We start from the raw sequence: 17,152 nt of genomic DNA on the forward strand, positions 1-17,152 counted from the left end.
GGGTACGCAGCCCCTAACCGGGGAAACGCACAGGTTTTTTAACATTTCCGGGTTTGGAGGGTACGGAAGACTTTTGGAGTTGCCCTTGGGCGGTTTTTCAAGAGTTGGTCGCAGGCCGGGAAAATTGTTCGCCCCGGTGAGGGGCCAAGTCCTTTTGGTCTCCCTCCCGGCACAGCAAATTTCGGTCTTTCCCTCGTTAGGATCGGAGGCAGCAGCAGCGGGCATCCGCGCCTCGTCAGACAAGACAGACGCCCCAGCGTGCATTGGTGAAGGCAAGCAGGAGAGGGCTGACAACGCAACCGGAGGCAACCCCGCGCCTCGCTCGCCAGAAGAAGGTGCAGCAGCCGTAGGTGCTCGAAATCCCAAGGTGCTCGGTGAATGCTCCTCGCTCCCTCGGCGAGGGCCCCGAAGCAGCAGTGCGCTGTCACAACTTTCGAGAGCCCCACTTCCCTGAGCGGGGACCTGCGGTCTGTCCTGCCGAACCCTCAGCAGCTCTTCGCCTGCGATGTCCTCTCGAGGGGTAGACGACAACGTGAACACTATGGATGGCATGGAGGAAGACGAGGTGGCGTCGCCTTCCCACTGATACGACGATTTTGGCGAGGCCGCACGCTGCGCCAGTTGAACATCCTCCCTCGGAGTCATTTTTGCCTCTGTCATCTGGACCGCCGGTGCGCTGCCAGTGCCGCGCACGTCGCGAAGAGCCACAGGTGAAGGGCTACCTGCATCGCACTGGGCGGTATGTGAGCGGCCGCTGCAATGGTGGTGAGGCGGCATGCGCTTGTTATCGCTACATGCGGTAGGCGGCAGTCTCACCGCTATCGACTCATTGGGCTTCACACTGGTCGACTCTCCGCGGAGAACCGTGAGTGCCTCATCGCTTGGTTTGCAAGGGAGGTCTTTCGCACTGGCTAACGACACACGGGCATCGAGTACGACCTCTTCGGATGCCCCGTACGTCGCTTCAGCAACGTTCTGCTGCTGGTCTAGAGCTTTCTCTCGGTCATCAAAGTAGGTCAAGACGGCAGCTCGCCACTCCTCTCTCGGCGCAGAATGCGTGGAAGAACTCCTCTTTGCCGTCTTCACCCTCTCCCTTGCACTGACGATAGTGTCAGCGGATGACCCGGTGTGTGAGGTGCGGCTACGCGGTGTATGATGCGACGGATAAGCACCGTTGGAAGAAGTCGCAGCAGCCTCACCGAGAGCGCTGCCATTGCGCTCCACTGAGAGAGCCTTCGAGGATGAGCTCATTGGAGCTCCAGCCTTCAGTGACACCAATGGTTGGCGTGAAGCTGACTCGATTGCTGCTTGCGCCAAGCCCTCTTCCGCGCCTTTCTCCAACTTCCACTTCTCGGCCTCCTCTATTCGCTGAGTCGCGGCCTGTTGCCGGAGATGCGCGGCTTTGGTGGACCGCGGCGTTTGCAAAGACGCCGCGCTACTACCGTGCTGGCTCGTTGGCGTGAGGGGGGTGCTGCACGGTGCGGAAACTGAAGCAGTGCGGTGCTGTCCACGTGGGCTGTTCAGCGCGGACGTTGGCAGTGACTGTCCCTTCGGTCGAAAGAAGATGTTCTGCGCCGCCTTGTCGCGCTCTTCTATGCAGTGGTGAACGTAATCGATACGCAGCCGCGTGGCGCGGGTACGCCGCTGAATGGAGGTGTGAAAGTTGACAGTCGTCGTGTCCACTGTAACGTCCTGCGACGGTGCCGTCACCGAATGCCCCGCGGTGTGATCGACAGCCAAGTGCCGCTGTTGTACCCTCACTCCCTGCGCCAGCATAGGAGTGAGTTCCAACAACGAAGCGTTCGCCACTTCCACTGACGAAGAGTCCCTCTGACCAGGCGCTGAGGCGGCTGCAGGGAAAGAATGAGGTGACCTGTGCGGGGGTCCGGTCTTCCTGCTGCCAGACCGGGGGCGGTGGCTGTGCACTGGCCTCGCGGGCGACAATGGTGGCGCAAAACGCAGTGGACGATGCAGGTAGGTGGTGCAGGGCAACACTGCGTGTGATCGAGGGTGTGGAGACGCCCTAACATTGTCCTCACCGATACCGCGCTCGGGTGTGGACTTCGAGTGGGGTACAAAAAAGAGCGGGTTGTATATATAGTCGTCTGGGAGCCGCAGGTGAGGCATCGGAGGCGTGGCGCCGTTGTACTCCATCGCGTCCGCAAAAATTGGCGCAGGGAGAGGAAAAGCGAGAGGGAGGAGGAGGACACAACTAAAGAGACGGCGAACACATAAAGAGAAGCTGAAAGAATGAGGTTGGTGCGTACAGAAGAGCCGCCACGAGGGAGCACAAAGTCGCTGTTGAACGCCCCAGTCTTTGTGCGTGTGTGCGTGTGTGTGTGTGCTCGCGGCGATTGAAGATGAGCCAATATGGAGGGTGTCCGACGGCGGTGCTGTTGGTATTCACACAAATTGAGAGAAGCTGGAGAGAGGAAGGAAAAGAACGGAGGAGGCTGATCTAGTTCTAGGAAAGAAGGATGCTGCACCCACCCAAGCACCGACAGGAGTCTCAAACTTCCCCTTCAACAGCAAAGGCGGTGCCACGTTGATCGGGCACGAGCCGTGAGTGAGGCCCAGAGAGAGAGGCCTTCTGCGGCACGCACATGGCAAAACAAACTCGCCGATGTGAAAGAGAGGGGGAGGGAGGGGTGCATGGGGAGTAAGAGGGCGGAAATGGGACCAACACAGCGAGTGAACCACTGGAGAACCCATCGTGCCGTGGAAACTGAGCGAGCGACCGGCAGAGGCCGCACGTCCTCCACAATGGTGCGACAAGTATTGTCACGACAACCTCCGCTGCCCCGCATCGCATGGTGAGTCTCCTGCCCCTCTGTTTTCAACGGGAAAGCGGCAGAGGAGCGAGGGGGCAGTGAAGAAAAAAACAACGCGAGGACGACGACAATGGCGTACTCATTCGCCTTTCTGCTGCGCTTCACAAGTGTTCGGAGAGCAGCAACACTCCGTGAAAGTGGAGCGTGCAGACGATCGCCTGAGTGATGCACCGGATCGTTTTCCTAGGGCTTCCTGCGGTGCCGTGCTCATCCCTCTGGAGCGACAGTGTGCAGGCACCGGCGACATTAAACTGCGGTACCTCAAAGTACACCGATACCAGCCTGACTTTTCGCCACATCGCCGCCGTGGTCTCCTTAGAGGGCCTGAAGCGGAGGCACGCCTGATGCCCGATGTTGACCGAGAACTTGGGCACCAGCCAGCACAGCTCCCGTTCAACCTCCTTTCAGGCATACGACTGGACTTGCTCTTCGCGCCGTACCCTGTGCTGTCGTGCTCAACTTCGTCAACCGCAGGGTCACAAAAAGAGACCCACGGCCGCCGCGCCATCACCTCAGCCGGAAGGTCAGCACGTATGCAAGCCATTAGCGCTCCTCGTCACACCGACTGCAATTCCATCAACTGAGTCAGGAGGAGCACCGAGACACCGGCAAGGCAGAGAAAGTCGTAGCGCAGCACTGCAACCGCACTGATAGAGGGGCACAGAGACACCTGACGCGCACGAACAAACTGAAAATCCCCCACGCCATTCTGGAAAAACAAACCCTCCACCACAACGGCATCTGGTGGTGGCGAGGGCTCGGCGACCGTGGAATCGGCACGCAACGTGATCTCGTTTGACAGCTTCACCTCTACGCCGGGCGTGCCTGCGAGAAGGCGCTTCAGTGCGAGGGCCCCTTCCACTACCTTCATCACAGTCCCGCGCACGTTGAGCATCACGGCGAGTCGCCCCAGAAGATCAGCATAGATCATCTCCAGCGCATCTCTTTCCAGCACCGATGCCGCTGCCCCGTTTCGCCACTTCGTGCCCTCGCCTAAGGCGGCCCTGGTACTGCGATCCGGCAGCGTCTCAGACGCCAGGATGGGAATTACGTCGCCCACAATGAACGGTCGCAGCGAGACTACCCCGCCTCCTGCACAGCACCGAGGCCCGCCACCCCATCCAGAAGCTCGTAGACAAGGGCGAGGCTACGCAGGAGCCTCGTCTCCAGAATGAGGACGAGGTAGTCTCTCAGCAGTGGCATAATGTGGATTAGCAACCCTGACAGCATCCTCGGTGACACATTTCGCAGGCGTGGCACAGATGAAGAAGCGGTGCGACGTTTCACAAACGCGTACCGTACGCCGGTCTCTGTGCAGAAAGGTGAATAGTCCCCGCGCGAGGCTTGGCTGGGCTGGCCGTCCTGGGAGCTCTACCTCCGAAAGAGGGTCTCTTCGGTGTTGTGTCGGGAATGTCCTCGCGATAGTCCCGCAGCACAAGCGTGTCGCCGAGCAACGAGAGAAGGAAGAGGTGCCGAATGGGCACCGTTGATCTTCTGCATGCGTGCGTCTGTGAACGCAAGAGCTCGAGCCCGTCTTTTCCGTGACAGAGAAGAGAGAGGAAGAGAGAGAGTGCCACACGGGGGGAGGGATAAGCACAGTTGAAGGAGACGACCATGGAAGAGGATGATAGAGCGAGAGGTAACGCAAAACCGCTGACCTGTCCAGCAACTGAAGGAGTCCAAGAAGAGCACAGAGGCACTGCACACACGCAGAGACCACAGGAAAGGTGTGTCGTCTGCGTTACAGTGTGGGGAGGGGACGGCGCAAGGAGTTGAGATCGGCCAGGTCCCTATCCGTGCAGAGAGATGAAAAAGCCCGATGCGGCGACAGTCCAGTCGATGTGACCATCTCTTTTCGTTTCAATGGTGTAAGCGTTCTCTCCCCGATCGGCATGGACCAGAGATGCACGAGCTCAGGGGTGCGCAGCGGTTCGGCCTCAGCCACATCACACGCAACAAAAACACGACAACACGTGTGGAAAAAAGAGCTCGAGAACTTCCTCGATGTTGCGTAGAGCCCACATGATCGTGGGCTCACACCCTAGTCGGTGCTGGCCCACGCAGCTTTGATCGCCGTCTCCGCTCACTCACTCACTCACTCACCCCTCACCCTCGCCTCATACACCAGTCTAGGGCAGGCGACACCATGCCATCCTTAGCGTGTGGGAACAGAGAAGGGGTGCGGAAAGAGAAACCACACAACAGCTACGACCGCAGCGCGCACACACGCGCAGTGCAGCCCACCACCTCGCCAGGACACGGGTGCATTCTACGCACGCTCGCTAGTTCTTGTAGTCCTCCACTGCGGCTGGTGCCTCGCTGCCCTCGGCGGCAGCAGTTTGAGCAGCCTCTGCAGTCGCTTCGCTGTCACTCGGATTAACACGCTTCACTACTGGCACTGTCGGCGCAATCGCCGCAGCAGACGCAGCCGTCGGTCGGATAGAGCAGGAGCGCAGGGCGGTGGTCATTCGATCGATGTCGCGCGTCAACTCGCTGTTCTTGTCGATGATTCCTTGCATCTGCCGGTTTGCCTTAGCCATGTCGCACTTCCACTTCTCCGTCATGTTGCGCACAATATCCACCATCTCATCCGTCTGCTGCTTTACGCATGCCTCTGTCGCCTCGCACTTGCGGCGGATGGAGCGGCGCGTCCACGCGATCCAATACCACATTACGAAAAAGACAACAACGCACGCGGCAGGCACGTTGTACTCCTCCCTCCACTGACTCTGCACGAGCTTCGTGGCGTGCGTCTGCACTGCACTAAAGTCGCGCTTCTTCACCGCGTCCAAGACCTCGTCCGCAGGGAAGCAGTACGCGTCTGACTTTGCAGAGCCCTGTGTCGTGCTGCTGCCGCTCACCGCATCTGGCGTCTTGACCGAGGCGGTGGAGTTCGCCTTGCTTGCCTCTCCATTGCCATTCGCATCAGGCCCCGCAGCTACGCCAGCATCCTTGCCACTGGTCGACTGCCACCGTGCCACCGTCATCAGTGGCACCGAGCACGGCGTCCGTCGCATCGCACGCCACATGCTTGCCTAGTTCTCCGTTGCTGTTTAGAGAGAGAAAAGTGAAGTTGTGTGAAGTATGCGCCACGACGTGTTTTGGGTGCGCAACAGCGTCGTTGTGTTTCCGAACGCCTGCGACTCTCTCGGTAAGGCTGAGTCGATTTTTTGGTGTGTCGGGAGACGTGGGCACTGAAACGAAGACACAAAGTGAGAGGAAGAGAGAAGAGGTAACGATGGTGCAGGAATGAATGAAATCACCTCAGCAGATGCGCGCCTGTTTAGCCATGGAGGAGACGGTGCGTTTGGCGATATCCGTTGGTTGATGCCATGACGTGCCAGAATACAGACACACCAAAAAATCCATGCGGCGCACGCTGAACTCGCACGTTCGGAGGACACGCACGGGAGGAGTGCAGACGATCGCGAAAAGACTGCGCCATGCCGTAGCGTGTGTAGGCGCTACAAGAGCCGCTGTGGGGAAAAACACTCGAAAGAAAAAAGGCCCGTTTTACACCACCGCTGCGCACCCCGCGAGGCTTCACCGACGCATGCCAGTGCGCACAGGGCCGTCGGCGCCTATAGCGTCCGCCGAACTTGACCTCCCATCGGCTCCGCTGGTGTCCTACTTGTCGTCGATGACTGCGACCGCGCGCACCGGCGAGCCGTCGCCGCCCCGAATACGAAGCGGAAGTCCGTAAAACGTGAAGGACTCACCAATGAGTTCCTCAACGTTCACAAGCTCCGTGTAGGTGATGATGCCCCGACTCAGCAGCAGCCGCTCCGCCTCTTCCTCAAGGGGGCCACCAACAAATAAGGCGTTGGCGGCCACGATGCGCGGTACACAGTCGGCCGGCACGGCTTCGTAGAAGAGCAGCCCCTTGTTCTGTGGAAACGATGCGGCGGCTATCCTCACAACCACTGCGGGCCCGCAAAACTGCGTCAGCGGGACCTCGTCCAGATTACGGCCGCCTTCGTGCATGTGAACAGGCGCATCAACGTGTGTGCCGCTGTGGGTGCTCATCCGCAGCTCCCGCACCTCCCATCCGTCTTTCTCCCGGGTGCACACCTTCGTGACGCGCACTGGCGGGTCGCCGTCGTAGACCGGCATTCCATCGTACAGTGGGAGAGTGAGGTCAACAAGGCGCATAGCTGACTCGGGCGTTGATTCGCTTCCAAGACGTCGGAGACAAACTAGAAAAAAACCAGAAGACCGAAAAGGGAGGCAGAGAAGGGGCGAGAGGAACAGAGGGAGGGAGGGAGGGAGGGAGGGAGAGGGAGAGGGAGAGGGAGAGGGAGAGGGAGAGGGAGATGGCAGCACTTCACTTACCCATCATTGGTTGCAAGGCAGCCGGTATCCGGTTTACGCTCTACAGGCACGACTGCTCGCAAGCGCCTGCAACAGGGAAAAAAAATTTATCCTGAAGGGTTTCATCCTCGAATCGGTCCCTCCTTCGTTCTCTGATGAGTTCCTCCGCCTTCTCTCCCCTTTTCCCATCCTCGTGCGTATTTACATCTATCCCACACACACCCAACGACTCTCACGCTAAACTTTGTGTCACACGTCGCAAGTACGGCGCGAGGAGAGATGAGGTGCAGCCATCTACGCTTCTACGACGCATTCACTGCAGCTTTCCCCCTGTGCGCAAAACTCACTAAACCCCGAGACGATATACCCCACCCAGCCTGCGATGCAGTCCCTCTCAACCCCATCAAGCACATTGCTAAGAGAGTCGCAGTCCAACAAGCGATCCATTACCTTGGCTTCAACTCTGGAGCTCTCCATCATCTTCTCGTGTTGGAAAAGCGCGGACTCACGCTGCGATGCGGAGCCCTTGCCAGAGCCCAGAAGGCTCCCTTCCTCTGCCAGCGGAGAGAAGTAGGCACGGCCTTCAGCGTCGCCCTCGCCCTCGGCACACACAGGCCGACTGTTGAACCCCCCGTCTCGAACATTTGTGCGCATACCACGAGTCTCCTTGGCGCCACTCTTCCGCGCCACAAACTTCTCTACAGCGAGTCGGGGATCCAAGTGGGTGCAATGCTGCCCCGCCGCCACAAGCCGCATAAGACACACAGCAGCGTAGCCAGCAGGGAAGGCGCACCTGTGCGTGAAGTGTACAGCGCGCAAGCACAGCATAAGCTGGTGTGGCGCACGTTCCGGAGGTGTCTACTGAAAGTAGGATTTTGTTCCTCGGCGACGAGTGGCAGTAGTCGGCAATTATCGTCGACTCCCAATCCAGTGCATCACGAGATGGGTGCAACGGCCTCCGCTCACCGTCTGCAAAAATGCCGCCTCCGGCGGCCACGTGACACACGGCAATGACGTGTTGAGGAACACGAAGACTGGTGGACGGGAAGAGAGTGAGATACCGCCAATCAGGGATGAGAGCTTCTGACAGCACTGCGTAGATGTGTTTTGACAGCACCGACAGCAGTCCATTGAACCCCATCATCTCGCTGTCTCCAGGGAGCAGCAAAATCTCCAGAGTGGGTCGTCCCGCCAACTAGACACCGAGTAAGAAGGACTTCTGCGACCTCGGTGTCCCACCCGGTGCCATGTCCATATACGAGCTACGGCATTCTACGCACTCCCGAAGTGTGCGCTCATTAAGCTTCCGGCACGACGCACATATTCACTCCGTTCTGGAGATTGCTCGCTGCTCGTCGGTGCAGGTCTCCGGGGTAGGTGCCGACAACGGTATCGATCATCCCCGCCACCCGTGGCGTATCAGTGCCCACGTGGGACGCGTTGCACACCATCCAGTGCCCACCGGGCGTCCCACCGTCGACAAGGTCGCGAGATGCTCCGTCCCGCAGCGCCTGCGCTGCACAACGCAGAGACCCCACACACTCCAAAGGCGGGCGCGAAAAGGCCACAAAACGCGTAAAGAAGCGCTGCAAAGCGAATTCGCCTTCAAGCGAGCGGAGGAGGTGTGCGCGGGTGCACAGCACCGCCACCACCACGGCACGGAAAGAGAGGAAAGAGAGCGAAAGGACTTATCTGTTGTAATACGGTACGTGAGAGTGCACGACAGGGGCCGCGTCGAAGCACGACAGCTGCGCTGTATACGCATGAGCCTGGAGCGCTAGTGTACATCCGGGGGGCTTCAGTGGTGAAAAGGTAATAGAAACGAAACCCCCTGGCAGCGGCTGACACACGAGCAGGCCGCTTTACGCAGGGGTCGTCCTAGGCACAGAGACACAGGCTTCACAGGAGACAGAGTCCTCGTGTTGCGTATCTAACACGCTTTTGGTTGTGTCTGCGCCAGGCAATCCACAGACATGTCCTCCGCGCACGACGGCAGTTCAGAGGAAGACAACAGGTAAAGCAAAGCAAGAGATACTGTTCAGGCACAGCACGATCCACCTCACCACTCGTCAGGCACTCTCACAGTGCGCTTTCACACAGGGAGCAAGTGAAAGATGACCGATACATCCCGCGACAACGCCTCTGCAGCACACAGGAGAAGGGTGGCAACAGAAAGGCGAAGACGTGCTGTGGCATACACACACACACACGCACATGCACAATCCCGCCACACAGAGCAAAACCGAGAGACGAGAGAGACGCGGTTGCGCACCGTTGCCTGTGATTGAGTGCAGCGAAGGGAGCGAGGCGTGCAGAACGAGACCGAAGAACAGTCAAACCTGCATGGAAGAACTGTCGTGCAGCACTGACAGTGCCGACCACAAGGCGCCCATGACAGACGCATAGACGAGCGCAGAAAGAAAGTAGTGAAGAAATGATCAAACGCTGTCTTTTGTATGACACAATAAGGGAGCACAGAGAACAGCACGTCGGAGAAGAGAAAATAGAAAGTTGAAGAGGCGAAGGGCCTCGCAATACGCAATAATGGGCCCCTCATCCTCTACCCATGCGGAGAATTCATAGCGATGACTGCAGGCACCGACGAACAAAGGCGATGAGCACGGCAAGGATGTGGTAAAGCGCGCACGGCACACGGCAGCACAGAGAAGAAAAGAGTACAGAACGAAAAATCGTCAAAAAAGTTGAAAGGAAAACAGAATTTACCGCGCCCGCTCGATGAATTCACACGTACACACGCAGGCAGGCACATACACGCAAGTGATGCGCACGCACACGCATGCACACGTGGGCAACGTGAGCTGCACGTAGAAGAGAGCAAATCAGCTAAACTAAATTCCGCTTTAGTGACCGTAATGCGAAGCGTCGGTCTTACCGTCCTGACAGAGAAGAATTTCACCCGTCACCATCAACCACCAGGCCACCATCCATACACCACACCTCATTCCCTCCCTCCTCACAAGCAGTGGATAAGACATCTCCTCTACCAACAGCGTCGTACTTCAGTTCCTACCTCGTATGGCCAGCAGAGGACGAGAGATTCGCACCTCGTTGAGTCTGACGTGCAACGCACCCATCGCAGAGCGCTCGAAAGCAAAAAACGAGTAAACAAGCCGCCACACAATGACACTCAGGGCAAACAGGCGGGGGACGGCTACAGCCAGTTGCCCACAAGTGCCATCAGCCCCATCCCCACCCACAGAGCCACAAACAGGGTGATCTTCTTCGCAATGCGGTACCTCTGTCCATCCGCGCAGTAGTGCCTCACGTCCGCCACAAAGTCGCCAAGCAGCAGTGTGAAGGCGAGGTACAGCAGAATACCACCACACAGCGTGTCCAGCACAGCAACGAGGGTGACGAAGCCGCTGCCAGACATCGCAGCCGGCGACACGGACACGGCAATCGCGGCCGCTGCCATGCCAGCTGGTGCGCTGGTGGCGAACACAAGCGCAAGGACAATATCCAGGATGGTCCTGAACTTCGCATCCGCCAGACGCGACCCCATCGCCATGCCCTCGAACAGCTGGTGGAACACGAGCGCCACGATCAGCGGCTTCAGCTCACTGTCCGTCGTCAGCCCAACAGTCAGGCCAACAAACACGCTGTGCAGCGTCACACCGAACTCCATGCACACGGCGGAGATCACGCGGGTGATGGAGCCCATGTCTGGTGGCGGCGCAACTGACAGGTGCTGGTGGCCGTGAGCAGCGGCCTCGTCGGAGTGGTCACGGGAGTAATGGTGAGAAGAAGATGCCTTGAGAAAGGAAGCTTGCGTGTTGGTGTTCCCTAGGATAGATCTGTAGCCTACGGCATCATGCAATCTGGAGTTCAGTGAGGTTTCCTTCAAACGGCTCAACATCTTAGGAGGCGTAGAGCTATCTTTGACTGAGTGTTCCTTCCCGTCACGTTCTACTGCCGCGGGGCTCACATTCGGACGCATCAGTGCTGGGTGCAGCAGCAGCGCTAGCACCGCCGGTGTCCACGATCACCACATCCATACCGAGAACGTCGTTCTGCTGGTTCGCCTTCAGCCACCGCTCAGCAATGGCGGTAAACTGCAGATCTATCGTCTGCACCATCAGCACAGCAACCAGCGCAACCAAGGAGAAGTGTGGATTGTAGCCTTTGAAAACGTCGCGCACGCACGTCTTGTGGAAGGCCTCCGCGCACTCGTGGATCAAGCAAACTGTCGACACGGACGGTAGCACATCGGCTGCGGCTGTCTTGCTAGCCGTGAAGACGAACGGGTTGTCGCGGAGCACCGCTATGTACTTCGCCATTATCGGCATCACCGTCCCCAGCAACGACACAAGCAGGATTAGGAATGTAGTACACATGTGCAACCCAGCGAAGTAAGCACTGTTCAGACTGCTGTGCATGGAAGTATTACTCCCGCTTCTCTACTGTAGTCGGGGGCACCATCGATAGCGGTGCCGGCATTGTCGACATTAAGCGTTCACGTGAAAAGCTGCGCTGACACCTGAGTAACACTGACCTGGCCGAGAAGACACCCACACGTAATCGCCTTCACGGAGTGGAGTGAAGCAGTGAATGAAAGAGGAGAAAAGAGATGTCGGCAATACAACACATGGGAGGAAAGAAGAGCTGTGCCCACTGTGCGGTGCGGTGCGGTGGTGTGCCGCGTGGGCACTCAACGCCGTATTATCCGCTGTCAGTTCCTGAGCGAGTGCTCAGGATACTCGAAAACGCGGCGAGGCAGAGGCCTACGTCATGCATAACGATGAGAAAAGCGTCAGCAAGTGAGTTACCTTCCGTCGGTGAGGATGTGTCATAAGGGGTGACGCGGCGTACTTGGAGACCGTCTCACCGATGATAGCCGATAAAGAGGACTCTACTTGTGCAGGCAAGATGACCGCTGCCGCATGGCATAGACCACGAACACAGTGGAGAAGCAGCTTTGACCTATGATGTACTCTACTACACGCCATGGCTCCCAAATCTCGGACATAAAAAGGCGGTCCGATCCCCTAGGCTTTGAATACGCCGCAGCAGTCCCCCTTTTGCAGAACTTCGCTTGGCAATCGTACCCGATGCACATAAATCTTTCTCTGAGTCGATGGGCGGGAAACCAGTCGATCGTAGCAGGCCCGCATCAACTCCTGGGTATCCACACGCTTCTCTGCATGACTCTGCCAGAGCGTGGGTGGGTCCATAAGAGTGGCGTGCATCTTACTGCCCACACTGTAGTGCGTGCCCTCCTCATCCTCCCAGAGCGCCAACCTCTGCAGATGTTCCTCCATCGCCACGCTGAGACAAGCGTATTGCGAGTGGAGCGCGGCTCACGTGCCTTCAAAGGCGTCTACGAAGGGTGCTGTCTGGGAGATATCATCGCAAGCGATGAGCGTCGCCTCCATCAACGGCACAAGCAGCGACGAAGCAAAAAGCATAGCGAGTCGCCTCGGCCTCAGAAGAGCAGAGGGCCTCGAGATACGACATCACAAAGCGGCGCACCCTCCCCCCTCCTCGGTGCCACTGTCATTCGTTGTGTCGCGGTCACACAGTTTCGGTGCTCAAGAGAGCCAAGAAAAGGTGCAACACGCACAGAAAGCGGGGCAGAGTGTACGAGGGTGCGGGAGAAAGAGGGGAGGGGGGGGGAGAACTGCACAGACGCAGCAGCGAGAAGGTGAGCCGACCCGACGCAGCCCTTTGTGTAGCGCCGCCGCTTCACAGGCCCCCCCCCCACCGGCAGTTCCTCCGCTTCATTACTTCGAAGACATAACGACTGGCACTCGGAAATCAGCGGATGCCAAGAAGCATCAACCAGGTTCGGTAACCTCCTGCCCTTGTACAGGCACACCTGTGCCCGTCGCCTTTCCCTTGTTCCAGCTCACACAACGAGGAGAACCATCACATGCGTGACACCTCACCACAGAACTCCATTCAATAAGAGAAGACAAAGAGATCAGCACAGTTATGTCGCCACGATGGTCACCTGAGAGCCCCGGGCGGCAATGGAGCCAAAGGCATACTGGCGCCCTGCTGGCAGGCGCTCCATCGCTACACAGTACTCCCCGTTAACAATCCAGCGGACAATGCGCTCCTCAGCATCAAAGATGATTCGGATGATCGCGCCGGCAGGGAACGGTAGCCCCGTCTCGACCACCCGTGACTCTCCAAGGTAGAAGGAGAGCTTTCCGTCGTTCCAATAGAACGCACCGTTGTTGCCCTCCTGCAACGGCGCGGCCAGCTCCTCCGCAGCATTGACATTTGAGCTGATCATCCCAACAGCCACGCGATCACACTGGGAGACGCTGAAGTCGATGTGGTGCTGACCTGTGCTGAAAAAGTCACTCGCAACACCAAGCACAGCATCGGAGACAAGTTTCGAGTTGTGCAAGGAATTGCGAAAGTAGTACTTCGATGATGTGATGTGGAACCGCGTGTTCCACGAGCCTGACAGGCCGTAATACACGGCCTCCTCACGACACGAGTCCATCCAGTCCTCTGGGATGGCATTCCTGTACCCACGCAGCAGGTTGAGAAGCATGCCAAAGAGCCGCGCGTTTCTTCCCGGGATTGCGATGATGGCGTCAGACACCATCACGTCGTTGCCATCACGATAGCGCTTGCATCCACGAAGACGTGCGTCTGAAGACCCCTTGGCAGACGAGGCGCTGCAATAGTGCTGCGTTGCGAGGGAGAACAACAGCGAGCCAGGGTCCTTCTCTAACAGCGAGCGGGACACGGCGAAGCGCTTGCCGCCCACGTAGAAGCAAACTACCGGTGGTACCTGTGGTGGAAGCGTCGACAAGGCCTCGTACCTACGCCTCAGGCGCGCGCAGAGCTCCGCCAGCGAGTCCGACTCTCGGCAGCACCCCATCGCCGAGGCCAGTAGTAGGTGAGGGAGCACTGTCGACGACATGCCGCGAACCACCGTCGTCGAAGAGGTGTTCGCGACAGCCGCCGGCGGTTCCTCGTCCGACTCCATGCCGCACACCAACGTACGGGCAATCGCAGCGCCAAGGGTCAACTGAAATACAAGAGAGCTGCAGTTCTATCCTTTGTCTCCCTACGACACACGGGCACCACCACCTCAGAGGAGAGCGGCTGGAGAGAGAGAGAGACGGCCGCAGAGAGAGAGTAAAAAGAGAGCAAAGCAGATTCGCTCCGTGCCGGGCGTGTCATCCATTCGCTTGCTGTGCGGGTTTGAGACAAGAAAGAGCCAACGCGGTCGTTACGACAGCGGCGCCGAACACCACACGCGGAAAAGACGGACGCTGTCGCCGCGTGCGCGATGGAGGAGACCAAATCGGAGAACAAAGAGAGCCAGCCACCACCGTGAGAGGCTGTTAAAGGAGGGAGAGAGACATGTTGGGCCCACTGATGCGGCAGCCGTGCTGGCATGACCACTGCCCGACGATGAGCAAGAAGTAAAGCGCTGTGTGCGGACACGGGACAGCCCGTACATTCAGTACACGATAGGTGGATGACTCTCTGCGGGGTCCTAGCGGGTTTATCTCGGCTTTGCCTTATTTACGCTGACGTGAATATTAGGTGGAGCGATGTTACCCAACAAGACTGAAGAAACGCACAAAGAACTGAAGAACACACAGCAACAGTGGCGCATGACGTACAACAATGCGGCAGGTCAGGGCGGCACCACAGAAAACATCCCCGCTACCCCATCTTGTACAGAACAGCCTTTACACCACTAATAAGTGCTGCACTTCACAACAGAGAGCCCGCGCTGGTACTCGAAGGCGGAAGCGTACGAGGTAATCTCGACGCAGCTGCAACCATCCGAAAAGGTGGGCAGCGTTAGTATGGTCGTGTCCTCTGATGCGTCACTCAACGCTTCGCCGCCGTCCTCCTGCTTGGACCGCACGCCTGGAAGCGCAATGCGGCGGTTGCCTGACACTGCAAGAAGATCGGTTGCAGCGGTGCGAGCGCTGTTGATGCACAGCGCCAACGCACGAGAGTCGCTACGGCTGTTGAAGAAGAACTGGCGGAAGTGCGACTTGACATCTTCCTCAGTGATAGTTGAGAGGGCTGCAATCGTCAGCTGGCGACTCTCAAATTTTGACACGCTGAGATACTCGCCCTCAAGACGCTGTGCGTCACCATCGACGGAGTCAGGCATCTTCTCTAGAGCCTCAATGAGGCCCCTCTTCACCTTCGAGACCTCCTCGGCGGTGCATAGCGTGTCCAGCTGCGCCTCCACAGCGGACAAGAAAGCGACAATGCGGGAAAGCAGATATACGCAGTCCACGTCCGCTAGTGCACTCTGAATTACAAACAGTGCGTGCGCTGTGTGGTAGTCGACAGTGCTTTGGGCAAACACAATGTAGCCCAGCGCCTCCCGCGTGCGCAGTGCGTTGAAGAAAGAGGAGGAGATGAGCTTCATTGCAGTGTTTGTGAGCGCCATCACACGCGGAGTAGCCTCACCAATGATGATGTCAACGACAACCGCCGCGTTCGGGTCCATCGGGTTCGATGGTAGCATCGAGAGAACATCAAAGGAAGACAGCACGCTCTCGTTCGTTTTCCCATCCCCAGCACGCGGGCTGTACGTGTCGCGCACACGTGGAATGGCTGCCTTTAGCGGGATTGGAACCGAGATGGCCTCCAGAAGATCCTCTAGCGGGTCAACTAGCATTGCACGCACATCCTCTGTGGAGCGCACGTTCCCCGCAACGAAACACTCGAGCAGGAGACCGCTCTCCACGTACTGCCTGACAAAGGTGCAGTAGCCCTCGTAAGTGGCGGCAGGCTCGCACGCGATCATCTCGCTAAACAAGTAGTGCGTGTGGCGCGTTGCCTTTTGCTGCATTTGAAGGAGAACTTTGTACGGCTGGTCCATCCCCACGTTCTTGAGCCTCCGCACGCCAGCCTCCAGGTAGGTGGCATACTCCTCCGCGGTGCCCTGGAGCACCTCGATCGACAGCGCCTTGCGCACTACGGCAAAGAAAAACTCGTACAGCCTCTGCGACGGGCCCTCCACTGCAAACCCCAGCCCCGTAGCCGAGAAGATCACCTCGTTGGAGAGTGACGCTAGCGTCGCGTAGTAGGCCATCTCGGTGATCGCATTGGACAAAATGCCGTGCATGACACGTGTGTACAGGCGGTTCAGCGGGCTCGCGTACGCCACGGGTGAGAGGACGTTGCACCGCAGCGCCATTTTGAAGGTTCTGTGGTACCCCACGTCCCTCCTCACGTATGCCACGGCGTGCGGAGAAACGATCTCCTCCACCTCTTTCACAGCCGCCGGTGAGTAAATTGTGAAGTCAGTGGCGATGAACGGATTCTTGGACGGCAGTGCAAGCTCCGGCGGATATGGTCCGTTGATAAGACTCTGCCACCGCGCCACGTGTTCCTCCGGTATCTTCACTGTCTGGTACAGTGCCTTGTGGAAGCGCGACACTTTGCTCACTCGCACCTGTGCGAAGGCCGGCAGCGAGAGAAACAGCTCCTCAGCCGACGCGCTACCATCCTCCACCTGCGCCGCCTTCTCTGCGCTTTCGTCCTCGGTACCCTCATCATCTCCATCCTCCTCGTCATCCTCGTCACGCTGCTCCTCTGCATGGCTCTCTTCGTGTTCTTCTCGTGCCGCTGTGGCGCCCATGTCTGCATCGCTCGGCATGTCTCCCCACTGCATCACCACCACGCAGTTCTGCGGTGTCAGCTGACGCACATAGGCCAGAGTCGCCTCCAGATCATCCTCAAGTACCACGTCGCCGCCGATCCAACAGTGCTTCAGGTCAGTAGCGTTGGCGTTTTGTGCGAGCGTGACACAGTGGTCCGCCGGCGCGCCAACATCAGTGCTCTCAAAGAAGAGGCGCTCCTCCGCCTTCATCTGCTCGTATACCTCAGCATTCACGCCGTGCGCAATGGACAGGCCAAGGCCCTGGTAGAGAAGGTCCACCACCTTCAGCACGTTCCGGAAGCCCTCCACTGTGAGTGTGATAGAGGCATCTAGGACTTCCAAGTCGTCGTCCACGCGGTGCGAACCGGCCACCATGCCTGTCGCCCAA

At 58.3% G+C, this 17,152-nt stretch overlaps 6 protein-coding genes and 1 pseudogene across 7 annotated transcripts; all 7 read right to left on the bottom strand.

The window, feature by feature from the left end:
- LBRM_31_3410 (hypothetical protein, unknown function) lies at positions 1-2,154 on the bottom strand (the record flags this gene model as incomplete). The annotated part of the gene is made up of 1 exon (XM_001567280.2): positions 1-2,154. A coding segment is annotated over one exon (2,154 nt), but the record flags the coding sequence as incomplete, so codon positions are not given.
- A 778-nt stretch (positions 2,155-2,932) lies between these two features.
- On the bottom strand, positions 2,933-3,762 carry LBRM_31_3420 (annotated as a pseudogene). The gene is given in 2 exon segments: positions 2,933-3,235; positions 3,238-3,762. Coding segments are annotated over 2 exon segments (828 nt in total).
- Positions 3,763-5,113: 1,351 nt separating this feature from the next.
- Positions 5,114-5,860, bottom strand: LBRM_31_3430 (conserved hypothetical protein; the record flags this gene model as incomplete). Its single annotated transcript, XM_001567281.1, has 1 exon — positions 5,114-5,860. One exon carries the CDS (start codon positions 5,858-5,860, stop codon positions 5,114-5,116), a length of 747 nt encoding a protein of 248 aa, XP_001567331.1.
- A 598-nt stretch (positions 5,861-6,458) lies between these two features.
- LBRM_31_3440 (hypothetical protein, unknown function) lies at positions 6,459-6,983 on the bottom strand (the record flags this gene model as incomplete). The annotated part of the gene is made up of 1 exon (XM_001567282.1): positions 6,459-6,983. The coding sequence occupies one exon, from the start codon at positions 6,981-6,983 to the stop codon at positions 6,459-6,461; it is 525 nt and encodes a 174-aa protein (XP_001567332.1).
- Positions 6,984-10,314: 3,331 nt separating this feature from the next.
- On the bottom strand, positions 10,315-11,100 carry LBRM_31_3450 (iron/zinc transporter protein-like protein; the record flags this gene model as incomplete). The annotated part of the gene is made up of 1 exon (XM_001567283.1): positions 10,315-11,100. One exon carries the CDS (start codon positions 11,098-11,100, stop codon positions 10,315-10,317), a length of 786 nt encoding a protein of 261 aa, XP_001567333.1.
- A 1,992-nt stretch (positions 11,101-13,092) lies between these two features.
- LBRM_31_3460 (conserved hypothetical protein) lies at positions 13,093-14,109 on the bottom strand (the record flags this gene model as incomplete). The annotated part of the gene is made up of 1 exon (XM_001567284.1): positions 13,093-14,109. The coding sequence occupies one exon, from the start codon at positions 14,107-14,109 to the stop codon at positions 13,093-13,095; it is 1,017 nt and encodes a 338-aa protein (XP_001567334.1).
- Positions 14,110-14,832: 723 nt separating this feature from the next.
- On the bottom strand, positions 14,833-17,139 carry SCG5 (phosphoglycan beta 1,3 galactosyltransferase 5; the record flags this gene model as incomplete). Its single annotated transcript, XM_001567285.1, has 1 exon — positions 14,833-17,139. One exon carries the CDS (start codon positions 17,137-17,139, stop codon positions 14,833-14,835), a length of 2,307 nt encoding a protein of 768 aa, XP_001567335.1.
- Between the last annotated feature and the right edge of the window lie 13 nt (positions 17,140-17,152).

Source organism: Leishmania braziliensis, chromosome 31 (assembly GCF_000002845.2).
Source record: "Leishmania braziliensis MHOM/BR/75/M2904 complete genome, chromosome 31".
Lineage (NCBI taxonomy): Eukaryota > Euglenozoa > Kinetoplastea > Trypanosomatida > Trypanosomatidae > Leishmania > Leishmania braziliensis.